General features: G+C 55.6%; 2 protein-coding genes across 4 annotated transcripts in view; one reads left to right on the top strand and one right to left on the bottom strand.

The window, feature by feature from the left end:
• Positions 1–1561: 1561 nt before the first annotated feature.
• Egln2 (egl-9 family hypoxia inducible factor 2) lies at positions 1562–9879 on the top strand. 3 transcript variants are annotated; one of them, XM_021197613.2, is made up of 6 exons: positions 1562–1641; positions 2598–3760; positions 8173–8292; positions 8656–8792; positions 8965–9032; positions 9345–9879. In XM_021197613.2, the coding sequence occupies exons 2-6, from the start codon at positions 2828–2830 to the stop codon at positions 9398–9400; spliced, it is 1314 nt and encodes a 437-aa protein (XP_021053272.1). In that variant the 5' UTR covers positions 1562–1641; positions 2598–2827; the 3' UTR covers positions 9401–9879. The 3 variants fall into 3 exon arrangements, with proteins under 3 accessions (XP_021053272.1, XP_021053280.1, XP_029393627.1); XM_021197621.2 differs by lacking the exon at positions 1562–1641 and adding an exon at positions 1901–2010; XM_029537767.1 differs by lacking the exon at positions 1562–1641 and adding an exon at positions 2024–2299.
• Positions 9880–9936: 57 nt separating this feature from the next.
• The window catches only part of LOC110312803 (cytochrome P450 2F3-like), a 4221-nt gene continuing 2735 nt past the window's right edge, over positions 9937–11422 (bottom strand). The window contains exons 6-10 of the mRNA XM_021186699.2: positions 11131–11307; positions 10913–11054; positions 10619–10806; positions 10250–10391; positions 9937–10160 (exon numbers count right to left, since the gene is read on the bottom strand). Of these exons, the coding sequence (XP_021042358.1) occupies positions 9979–10160; positions 10250–10391; positions 10619–10806; positions 10913–11054; positions 11131–11307 (831 nt within the window). The 3' untranslated portion in view covers positions 9937–9978. The remainder of the gene's footprint in view (positions 10161–10249; positions 10392–10618; positions 10807–10912; positions 11055–11130; positions 11308–11422) is intronic.

Here is an 11422-nt window from a genome sequence, read left to right as displayed (position 1 = left end):
AAGTTGGGGTAAGTACATCCTGGCTCACATACTCATTGAGGACAGAATTTGTCATTGTATACATGTCCTTGGTTTTTCCTACACCCCCCCCCCCCACCTTTGACACAGGGCCTCATTATAGCCTAGACTAACCTGGAATTTGAGGTCTCCCTGTCTCAGCCTCCCGTGAGCTGGGATTACAATGTGCCCATGCCCAGTTTGTGTACATGCTTCATGGTAGTGGCAGTACATGATCCTTCAAAGCTGGTGTATGCAGCAATGACATCCCTGTGCGTGACATGTATGGGGCAGTGTCAGAAGGAATATGTGACACTGTGGCATGTGCGTAGTCTCTGGCCTGGTGAACGTGTTGGTGAGGCTGCTGTTGTGTGCAACATCAAGACCAAGGATTTGGGATCTAAGGGGGCCTTGATTCTGTGCCTGGTTTGACTTAGTGTACACCTCATGTCTGCAAACTAGGACGGTGGCTCACTGTGTTCCTAAGAACCCGTGTTCCTGAGGTTTGGGTATGCACTGATGGAGATGTGTTTCTTTGTGTGTGTGTCTGTGTGCCTGTGAACACAAACATTCTTCTCCATGTGCCACTGTGGTTCTTGTGCAACCCGGACTCCTGGTCATACTTAATGTACCCTGATGTCTTTATATGGCCTTCTGGAGACAGGTGCAGCCCCTTCAGGACAGCTTCAGCTGCTCTCACAAAATTTCAGTGAGTTCAAACCCCACTGATTGCCCACTTGGTAGGCCCAGGAGTTGGTGGAAAGGGTGGGGCATTCAACTAACCCTATCCACACAGCCCTCCCTGGAATGGTGGTATAAATATTAAGAGTAGCTTAGTGGTAGAGCGCTTGCATCGCACGTGCGAAGCTCTGGATTCAGTCTCCAGCACTACAGAAACAAAAAAATCCTCCTGGGCTACAGAGGAGCTGGGTTTTGCAAATAAACGTCTTCTCTGTGAGTCTGTCCCAGGTTGCTTTAATCTGACTCCCACAGTTGCCCTGAGGGAGCAGCGAGGAGCAGGTCATGCAAATAGTACACATTTGCTCATTTGTTCTACCCGGTTTTGCTTCTCGAAGGACATCCCGTACTCACCGTTATTTTTTTTTTTTAAGTGCTTATGTAAATTACTGACGTAGGAATTTACATACACTTTCCAACTAACTGCGCAGTCATTTCTCAATATCCTCTTGGATTGCTTGCAGGAGCGGCCCATGTAAATGAGACATTTGCATAGCAAATGCCAAGAACCCAGCTCATTGCCATTCACAGACACTTTTGGCTCCGAGGGGTGGTCCTTTCTGTGTGAAACTGCTCATTTGGACCCCTCTCCAAGGGGCCGTCTTCAGAACTCACAGAACGCCTTTTCCTGAACCTGCGTGTTTGCTTTCGCGTGGAGGGGGAGGAGCACATAATGCAAATGAGCCTCGCGTCCCGGACCAGCTCACTTCTTGGATAGTGCGTTCTAAGCCTCCGGTCACCGTGCGGTTCGCGCACGCGCAGTCTCCTCGGCCGGGCCGCTGTCACGTGCCCAGCGGGCGAGGCGGGGGCGGGGCGTCGCGGGCGGTGGGGGGCGGGGTATGGCGCGCTGCGAAGCGCAGGGCGGCTGGCACAAACGGCGGCGCCGAGGCCGGAGGAAAAAGCTCGGTGAGGAGGTCGCGCGAAGGGAAAGACCCGGGGAGGAGAAGGAGTCCCGAGGCCCGGTGGCCGGGCGCGGGCGACGGGGCGGGAGGCGGGAGCGTGCGGGGGCGGCAGCGACCCCGCGCTAGGGCGTTGGGGGTGGGGAAGGAAGCGCGCGCCCGGCGCGGCGGGGCGGACCCTTGGGGGCCGCGGGAGCGCGCAGCAGCCACCAAGGGGAGGGGCCGGGCCGACGCGGCCTCGCCTCAGTCACCCGCGGCGTCCGGCGGCCCCTGGGTCCTGGCGGAGGGGGTTGGGAGGAAGGCAGTCCGGTCGGACTCTGCTCTCGGACTCCCTTCCGTCAGTCCGTCCGTCTGGCAGGACCTCCCTTCCGGCTGGGTGTGTGTCGGGCCCCAGTAGGCTTCCTCCCATAGGGCACAGGTCGACCCCACCGGCCCTCCCGCTCCCCTGCCGTCTTGTTTTTCTCCCTGTTCTCTTTGTCCCTGGACTCCCGGTTTTCCCCGCCTGCCCTGGCTTCCACCCAGGCGATTTGGTTCCCGCGAGTGTCGCACGGTGGCATTGCCCGCTGGTTCCCCACAACCCCGACTTTACCCTAGATTCCACATTCCCGTTTTCTGTGTCATCCTCCCTCCTCATCGCTCTGAGTCTCTATAGAAACCTCAGGCAGGTACCTTGTATTTCCCACCTTCATCGTTGCTTTTCGTCCTCAGATATCTCCGTCTCCCTGTCGCCTTCCTCTCTGGGCCGTCCATGCAGCGTTCTCCGCACTTTCCCTCTATTACTCTTTCTGCCAGACATTCCCTCTCAAATTCCCAAGTTTTATGCCCCATGTTGTCTGTCTCCCTGTGCGTGTGTGTGTTTGGTGCGGCCCAGTCTGTCATCTACTTACAGCTGGTACCATCCCCACCCCATCCTACCTGCTTGTCTCTTGACGCCTTTTAAGTTCTTCCTTTTCTCTTTTCCAGCCACCCCCATCAGTCCCTTCTCAAGCTCCTAGGGACAACTGTGGACCTGGGGACCAGCGAGCACCCCCAGAGCACTAGAGGAGTCCCTGCTGCCTGCCCTGCCTCACCCTGCCCCACACGAGGCCCAGCGGCCCCGGGCTGCATCAAGTGGAGGAGCAGGTGGTGGAGGAGGGTGGCACCATGGGCCCGGGCCGTGCCCTCCATGCCCGGGGGATGAAGACACTGCTGCCATGGACAGCCCGTGCCAGCCGAAGGCCCTGAATCAAGCTCTCCCTCAGTTGCCAGGGTCTGTGTCAGAGTCCTTGGAGCTTAGCCGAGCCAGAATGGGGGTGGAGAGTTACCTGCCCTGCCCTCTGCTCCCGGCCTATCACCGTCCAGGAGCATCTGGGGAGGCCTCGGCTGGCAATGGGACCCCCAGAACCACAGCGACTGCTACTACTACCACTGCCAGCCCCCTGCGGGAGGGCTTTGGTGGGCAGGATGGTGGCGAGCTGTGGCCACTGCAGAGTGAAGGTGCTGCTGCGCTGGTCACCAAGGAGTGCCAGCGACTGGCGGCCCAGGGTGCCCGGCCTGAGGCCCCCAAGCGGAAGTGGGCCAAGGATGGTGGGGATGCCCCTTCACCCAGCAAGCGACCGTGGGCCAGGCAAGAGAACCAGGAGGCCCAGGGGGAAAGTGGTATGGGCTCTGACAGTGGCGGCGGCGGCGGCGGCGGCGGCGGCGGCGGCGGCGGCGGCGGCAGCAGCAGCAGCAGCAGCAGCAGCAGCAACAGTAGCAACAACATGAGCAGTAGCAGTGGCGAGGCAAGTGCTAGGCTGAGGGAGGAAGCCCAGCCCTCTGCACCTGAGCGCCTGGCCCTGGACTATATTGTGCCTTGCATGCGGTACTATGGTATCTGTGTCAAGGACAACTTCTTGGGGGCCGTGCTGGGTGGCCGTGTGCTGGCTGAGGTGGAAGCCCTGAAGTGGGGCGGGCGTCTCCGTGATGGGCAGCTCGTGAGCCAGCGGGCGATCCCACCGCGCAGCATTCGTGGGGACCAGATTGCCTGGGTAGAAGGTCACGAGCCGGGCTGCCGGAGCATTGGTGCCCTCATGGCTCACGTGGACGCAGTCATCCGCCACTGTGCAGGGCGACTGGGCAACTACGTCATCAATGGGCGCACCAAGGTAAGGCACTGTTCTGGTGAGTGCCTGAGGCTTAGGCATGCGGGTTTGGAGACAAGCTTCTGCGGGCCATGGAGCAGGGTGTAGGCACCTCCGTCAGAGGGGCTACAGTCACCGCCCTCTAGACTTTTGAGTTTTGTACCTGAAATAGTTCAGCCCGGGGTGGCGATGGTCCTTGACCTTGGAAGACCCAGAGCCCCTGACTGTCCTGACTCTCTTTAGACCACAGGTAGTTAAGCTGGCAGTGTTGAGTTAGCCTAGGCTGAGGGTGGGGTGCTGCCTGTCTAGTTGACCAGGAGGCCTGGTCTCCATTCTGCCCTGTGAGCCTTCTCTTGGAGCCAGGAGCACTAGGAGCAGCATCCCAATGGTGACACTGGGTGACAGTGTTCTGGTCCAGGTAGAGCACTTGTCAGCATCTTTCCCACTCTTCCCCGCCCCAGTCCCTGTTCTCCGTTCTCTGACCGTTTGTCACTTCCTACCTGCATGTCTCTGATCTCTTTCCTTGACCCTCTCTCTGCCTTTATATTTTTCTCCTCCATGCCTCCTTGTTGCAGAACAGTAGTTCTTAATGCTTTTGAAGCCAAGGCTTTTCTGATAAATCTGCTGAAAGCCATAGACCTTCTTGGGAAAGGTATACATTTGGTTGGAGTTTGTGGGCAGTTGTCAGGAGCCAACTGGACAGACAGTGACCTCCACGGCCTTTTGGCCTTTCTGGTCTGTTGACATGCCCGTTTTCTTCATGGAAGGGTGTGTAAGTCTGACGCTTGGTGTGATTTGAATACAGTCCGTTGAGAGTGCCTGCTGCTGGCTGGTGGTCTTACAGACTGCTCTGCCATGTGAGTGGGAGGTTGTGCTCTGCCCTAATGGTGCCCTCCCTTATCTCCACGGTCCTATCTTGGGTTCTGCCACTGTACAGCTTTCTTTTCCAACTGAAACTGGCTTGGGGACCATGGCCCCTGCCTCCCTCCCTCCCATCCCCCAGGCCCAGGCCTGTTTCCTCCCCACCCCAGCTGGAACCCGTTCTACTTCTATCTTCCTCCTGTTACTTGATAGCTGGAGAGCCAGAGCTGGCCCCTCCCTGGGCTTGGCTTCTGTGCAGGCAAGATCAGTGTGGCTTCCCCAGCTCAGCAGCTTTGCAGGAGGAAAGTCAGGGGAACACCAGGAGAGCTGAGCACCCAGGGACTGGGACGTAGCTTTGTAGCCTCAGAGGATGAGAAAGCTGGTTCAAGTGCCTGGCTACTCAAGCAATTTGGGAAAGCAATTTAAAGGAATAGGTGGGGGCCTCCTCCCACTGGTGTTAGTGACAGGACCTGAGCTAGGACTGCAGAGGGCTAAGAGTCTCTTAAGTGGCGCTTATCCCTCGGGATGAAAGAACAGGTCAGTTTGGTGGAAGGACAGAGGGAGCTAGCCCAAGCTCTCTACATGGCAACTCCATGCTCTCCCATTTACAAAGGAAGGGCCACATGTAGCCTCCTTTCCTGTGCTCGCTTGCTCTCGAGTGAGACTGTGGGGCTGAAGTGATCTGAGGCAGTGGTAGTGAGGACACTGGCCAGAAGTGTGGCCTTGGCCAGTAGTAGCCCAGCCTGGCTCACTCCTGAGCAGAGCTCTTCCTCTGCCTTTCCCTTCCCTTCTCTCCCTGTCTCTTCTCTGTAGCTGGAGGAATTGACTGGCATCAAGGGTGAGCGGAGGGATCCCCAGAGAGGGTCCAGCTAGTGTGGTTTGCCCCTTTAAGAGTAGCTTGGAGGCAGTGCCTGCTGTCTGACTGAGTCACTGGCTTCTAATGATGGTGTGTGTGGCATGGTAGGGTCCTTGGTACGTTATTCCCATAGCGGTGATTCCAGCGTCCTGGAGAGTAACTTCCTTTGTCACTCTACTGCTGTCCCTGTGGTTGAAGCTTTTCCTCGGGGGCGCTGTTGAAAGCAGCGCTTTGATATTGCAGGTATCTGGCTTGGCCCAGAGCTTGTTAGACAGCCACCTAGATGCTTGAGTCCTGAGCAGTAGTGTCGTGAGATAGTCCACCAGAGACTACCACATGGACAGACACTCTTTTTTTTTTTTTGGTTTTTCGAGACAGGGTTTCTCTTTATAACCCTGGCTGTCCTGGAAGTCACTTTGTAGACCAGGCTGACCTCGAACTCAGAAATCCGCCTGCCTCTTCCTCCCAAGTGCTGGGATTAAAGGGGTGCGCCATCCCGCCTGGTGGACAGACACTCTTAAAACCAAAAAGGGTTTATTGCTGACTGTCAGCTGCGTGCAGAACTTGCCTAGATCATGCAGCCCTGAGCCTTACAGCTGTTTGTCTTTTATGCACAAAAAAAGCATGTTCTGGTTGGCACATTTCAGTTTAGAAAGCAGCAGAGCCACAGAAGCCAAGCCAGAAGAGCAAGGTTGGTGCATTTAGGACTTTGTTGGAACCATGGGCTACGTCTTTGTTCCTGCTCTGACAGGTATTGGGGCTCTTCTATGCTAGGCTTCGAGGTCAGGACCGTCCCTCTAACATGATGCTAGTTGTGCTAAGGTCTAGGGACCTGTTAAAATAACACAGACAGGATTGCAGGCTTTGAGGCGGGGAGAAGGTAGGTGCGTTGAAGCTTGGAGCAGAGGGAGGGTCAGAACGTGCAGGTTGGTGGTCTTGGCCCTGTGGTGGGGAATTGTACTTTTCTGGGTGATTGATTAGAGGTAGTACAGCATTGTCTGCTGTCCCCATCAGTTCGAAGAACCTGCTTAAGCCCTGATTGGATTTACAGCTCAGGAGGCCTTGCCCATCTCTAATCAGTGACTCATTGATTCCAAGCCACCCGGCCATAGCCACATGCTTTCCTCCCAGTGAGTGGTTGCCTAGAGGGCCATCCCATCTGCAGAAGTCATGCAGAGAAGACTTGCCCTCCTGAGCGCAGAGGCCAGGTTTTCTCCCTGGGGGCCTTGTCACTTACTGTACCCTGGTAAGGAAGCTCATTACTGCTGTGTAGCCTTTTTAAGGCTCTTTCCCAGAGTAGGCTGTGTGCTGGGTCAGGTGCATAGATGGGATGCAGAGAGGACTTTAGTGTGCACAGCGGGGTGAACCCTGGGATTAGTGGGTAGAAGATAGTCTTGAGAGGAGGATGTAGGGCTGAATTAACCTTCATGGTGTGCTATGTAAGCCTCCTGTTTCAGCAGCACACGTCGATGGGTCTGATTATGAGTGTTTTTCTATGGTTGTCTCGCTGGGCTAGGTTGGACCCAAAAGTATAGATGAGCATTGTCAGGGAGCCCCAGCTTGCAGAGTAGTACCCGAGTGGCAGGGTCCAGAGAGATGGTTGCTGACTGGGCAAAAGCCAAAGGGTTCTCACGCTAACTGCTTCATTTTCTGAACTCTCCCAATGGAGTTGCACTGGGGTGACTCTGACTTTGTAACATTTCAGCTTGTGCTTCAGTTCTCTGTCCTGTGGCAGCAGGCTCTGTATCTTTGCAGATGTACACAGTCTAGTTGAGTTTTCAGCATCCTGTCAAGTGCTGTTACCTGAAGTGGGGAACTTTATTTACTGCCCCAGTGCCACAGCTCATTCTCTACAGAGACTTGACCGTGCATATTGGGTCTGCAGAGGTGGCTGGGCCTTGTCTGTTAGCTTCCTGGTAACAAATACCCTCAGGCCCTGGCTTCTGGTTGAGAGACAGGGAAATCTGGAACCCTAAGGCAGACCTGTGCCCACAGAGATGAAGCCTGGTGGAGGCTTACCTCTGAGATGTTGTCAGAGGAGTTAATGGAAGGTGCTTATCCATCCCATTTTACAGAGGGGTAGTTGAGGCCTATTGGAGCACTGGGGATGGCAGCAGTGTGCAGCATGCTTGGAGCTGGAGTTCTAGGACAGGTTCCTGTCCTATATACATGGGACAGATCCTGTAGCTGGAGACTGTAGTCAAGTGTGCTCAAGTCAGCATGACTTGACAGTAGAATCACCCGAGAGAACCTTGAAAGAAAATCTAGGCTGTACCTTCTTCGAACCCTAACAGAACTAACTCGAAGAGGGCTCCAGACTCAAGGAGCCTCCATATCTCCAAACTTATTAAGAGATTCTGTGTTCTCACTGAGTACTTAGAGCTGCCCTTGAAGCTGGCTGCTTAGTACTGGATCCCAGCACCACTACACATGGCTAAGGTTAGGATGTCTCTAACAAGCACAAACCATCATTTACACATTGAGTCCCTCTGGTTCTAGGGTGGGGATGGAGGTGGGAGTGTGACTTGTTGAGGCAAAAGAGCTTAGATTTCTGTGAACTTGAAGATGGAATCTGACTGAATGAGGACAAAGGCCTCTTGGGTTGGAACTCCCATAACCTAAGATGATAAAGGAAAGACCTGGAGCAGGAATGGTTAGCCTGCTTCCTCACAGTGTCCCTGCCTGGTCTCAGTAAACCACCTCCCTCCATTTCTACCAGGCCATGGTGGCGTGTTACCCAGGCAATGGGCTCGGGTACGTGAGGCATGTTGACAATCCCCACGGCGATGGGCGCTGCATCACCTGTATCTATTACCTGAACCAGAACTGGGATGTTAAGGTAGGGTTTGGGGTTGGGATGGTATGATTATGTTCCAGCTGGGTCCTGCCCTCCACTCCTCAGCTCACAGGGCAGTGACATCTGCAGGCTCCTCTTTAGCTGACTGTGGGCCCTCCCTCTTTTCCGGGAATGGTGCCGTCTGCTTAGCCCCACCCAGACTTGTACATTCTCCCCCTTTTCCTGTCTTTAGTAGCTTCCTGCCTATCTCCATGGCAATGTAGACTCTGGGCTGTCACTCATTTTAAGGGCCTGAGTGTTGGGAGGGAGTGATGTGTGCTGGCGCTGCGCCCCCTGGTGGGCACATGGGTGCAGTATAAGACAGGCTACAGGCTTCACCAGTAGCCTCATCTGGCCTGCCCCCAGGTGCATGGCGGCCTGCTGCAGATCTTCCCCGAGGGTCGGCCAGTGGTAGCCAACATCGAGCCACTCTTTGACCGGTTGCTCATTTTCTGGTCTGACCGACGGAACCCACATGAGGTGAAGCCAGCCTATGCTACCAGGTATGACCTGCGCTTTAGGGATGTGTCCAGCTTAGATTGTCCCCAGTCCCCAGAGTTGACAGGGGAGTGATGAGATGCTGAGAGGGCCTAAGTGGGACCTGCAAGGGTGGAGGTGTTACTGGAGGTGGCTCTAGAGCTGCAGAAAACTCATTTTGACTGCCTGATTTCTCAGGTACGCCATCACTGTCTGGTATTTTGATGCCAAGGAGCGGGCAGCAGCCAGAGACAAGTATCAGCTAGGTATGTGCTTTTGCCCTTTGTCCTTCCCTGTCCCTGTGTGCTGCCAGGCCCTTAGCCGTTTTTTACCCCCTTGGGCACTGAGAGTGGTTCCCAGGGCCTTTGCCACACTAGGCCAGCACTGCTGCCAGCCTGTGCCCACTCTCACAGGCCTTTCTCTACAGTCCCTTTGCCCAGTTCTTGCCTACTTTCCTGGTATCTCCAACCTGAGTCCCATTTTTTTTTTTTTTTTCTTCATTAATGCTCTCCCCATCTTCCCAGGTTCTTCGTCCCTCCCTAGTGATTCACAGTTTCTTGTCTCCCTCTCATCCTCAGCATCGGGACAGAAAGGTGTCCAAGTACCAGTATCACAGCCAGCTACACCTACCTAACGGCTGGCCCCAGAGCTGCATGGACCAGCAGCAGCTCCTGCCTCAGTGCCCGCTCCTCTCCTGCCACTGCTGCTGCTTCTGGCTTGCCTCTGTACTGTGTGGTGTGGAGGGCACTAAGTGTCACTGAGGAGCAACAAGGAGAGACCTCTGCTGCCCCGTGAGCAAGCGGTGCTGGGTTTTGACCTGGGCAGTGGCCAGCGTGGCTGGTGGCCATGTCTGGTCCGTTGAGTGTTGAGCTGAGAGGAGGCGGGATTTGGGGTTGAGGTGAGTCATGGCCTCTTGCTGGAAAGGTCTGTTGGGGTGGGGGTGTCATCTCACCCTCGTCCCCACTCCTCCGGCCTGGAATGTGAAGTGACTCCCTAACCCCTTTGGCTGTGGCACTTTATGGACTGGGCTGCCACTGTCTGGGCAGAGTAGGGTGCCATGAGGAGCATGGGTATGGAGGTTCTGCCAGCCAAGAAATAAAAGTTTACCTCAGAGCTGCACATACTTGTATTCCTCTCGGTAAAGAGATTTACACGTACAGTTATGGCAGGTAAGGATATCAGGGCCACTGAGATCACCAGTGAAGCCCAAGCTCAGCGGGCCACCAAGCGGAGCTGGAAGGCTGGGGGCACATTGCCCAGACCAGTGCACTGTGGAGTAAGGTTGATGTTGGCAGGACTTCCCACAGGGAGCAAGGAGAACTTCTGCAGGATAGCCGTCAGGAAGAGGAAGATCTCGGAGCGGGCTAGGCCAGCACCCAGGCACATCCGCTTTCCTGTGGGTATGAGTGCAGGTGTGGGATGAGCAAGCCCCTGCCAGTCCCCCAGTGCTGGCCACTCAGGTCCCCTCCCTCCTACCCCAGACCTAGGGCAAAGGGCATGAAGGCATCGTTGTTCTGGAACTCTCCGTGGTCATCCAGGAAATTGGTGGGATTGAAATGGTCAGGGTCCTTGAATTGGGTGGGATCCCGGTGTGCAGACACAAGCAGGGGAATCACGAATGTGCCCTGGGGGGAATAGTGTTACCCACAGACTTGAGTGTGAGCCCCTCACCCACACTCTTTCTGTTGTTGGCACCTAACATAGGGCCTGCCGGTGCTGGGCAAGTGCTCTCACATAGCTACACCCCAACCCCTCAGGGGGTAAGAAGAGCCTGGGAGGGAGCCCTCAGGGTACTGATGGTGTTAGCCCTCACTGACCCTAATCTCTGAATTGTCCCTTCTCCCCAGTGCACCTTGTGCAGGAAATGGTTCCTGAGGTTCACATCTCGGGTGAGGGCCCGTGGCAGCCCCAGTGGTAGCACACTGACGAAGCGCTGGATCTCATGCAGCACTGCATTGGTGTAAGGCAGGCGGGCACGGTCCTCTATTCTAGGGGCCCGGGTCCGACCTACAGTGGCGTCCAGCTCCTCTTGCACCTTGGCTGAGGTCATTGGAGGCTTTGAGTTGTGCTTTTCCGAGATCCCACCCCAGCCACCGTCTCTTCACTTAGGGGGAGGGGAGGGGAGGGGTGGACCCAGTTCTCAAACCTGCCACCTCAGGGTACTTGATCATAATGAGGAGCCCATAACGAAGAGTGGTGCTTGTGGTCTCAGTGCCACCAAAGAAAAGATCGTGAGTAGTCATCACCAGTGTCTCATCCTGGAAGTGGCTTTCCAGGTCCTGCTGTTCCTGGGGATGGACAGAGGCGCTCTAATGTCTGCTGCTTGGCAGGGTGGGTATGGTTAAGGGCAGCAGGGACTGGTACCTTATCCATTTGGTCGAGGAAACAATCAATGAAGTCACGGGGTTCCCCGGTCTGTCGTGACTGCCGGTGCCACTGAATTTGCTCAGAGATGAAGAGTCGGAGCTCTTGGAAGTTTTTGAAGATTCGGTGGTGGGGTCCAGGGATCCACTCCATGAAGGATGGGAACATATTGTATGTCTGGAGAGACAGGGTTCTCTCCTCTCCTCCTCTCCTCTCTCTCTCTCTCTCTCCTCTCTCCTTCCCTCCCCTCCCCTCCCTTTCCCTCCCCTCCTCTCTCCTCCCCTCCCCTCCC

Source organism: Mus pahari, chromosome 1 (genome assembly GCF_900095145.1).
Source record: "Mus pahari chromosome 1, PAHARI_EIJ_v1.1, whole genome shotgun sequence".
NCBI classification, from domain to species: domain Eukaryota; kingdom Metazoa; phylum Chordata; class Mammalia; order Rodentia; family Muridae; genus Mus; species Mus pahari.
This window is presented reverse-complemented; position numbering and strand designations above follow the sequence as displayed.

What these genes read in the sequence shown, in the direction of transcription:
- Egln2 (XM_021197613.2), top strand. Translation starts at nt 2,828, where the DNA reads ATGGACAGCCCGTGCCAGCCGAAGGCCCTGAATCAAGCTCTCCCTCAG. An exon ending in TCATCAATGGGCGCACCAAG is followed by an intron (nt 3,761 to 8,172) that starts GTAAGGCACTGT and finishes CATTTCTACCAG; the next exon opens with GCCATGGTGGCGTGTTACCC. An exon ending in AAGCCAGCCTATGCTACCAG is followed by an intron (nt 8,793 to 8,964) that starts GTATGACCTGCG and finishes CTGATTTCTCAG; the next exon opens with GTACGCCATCACTGTCTGGT.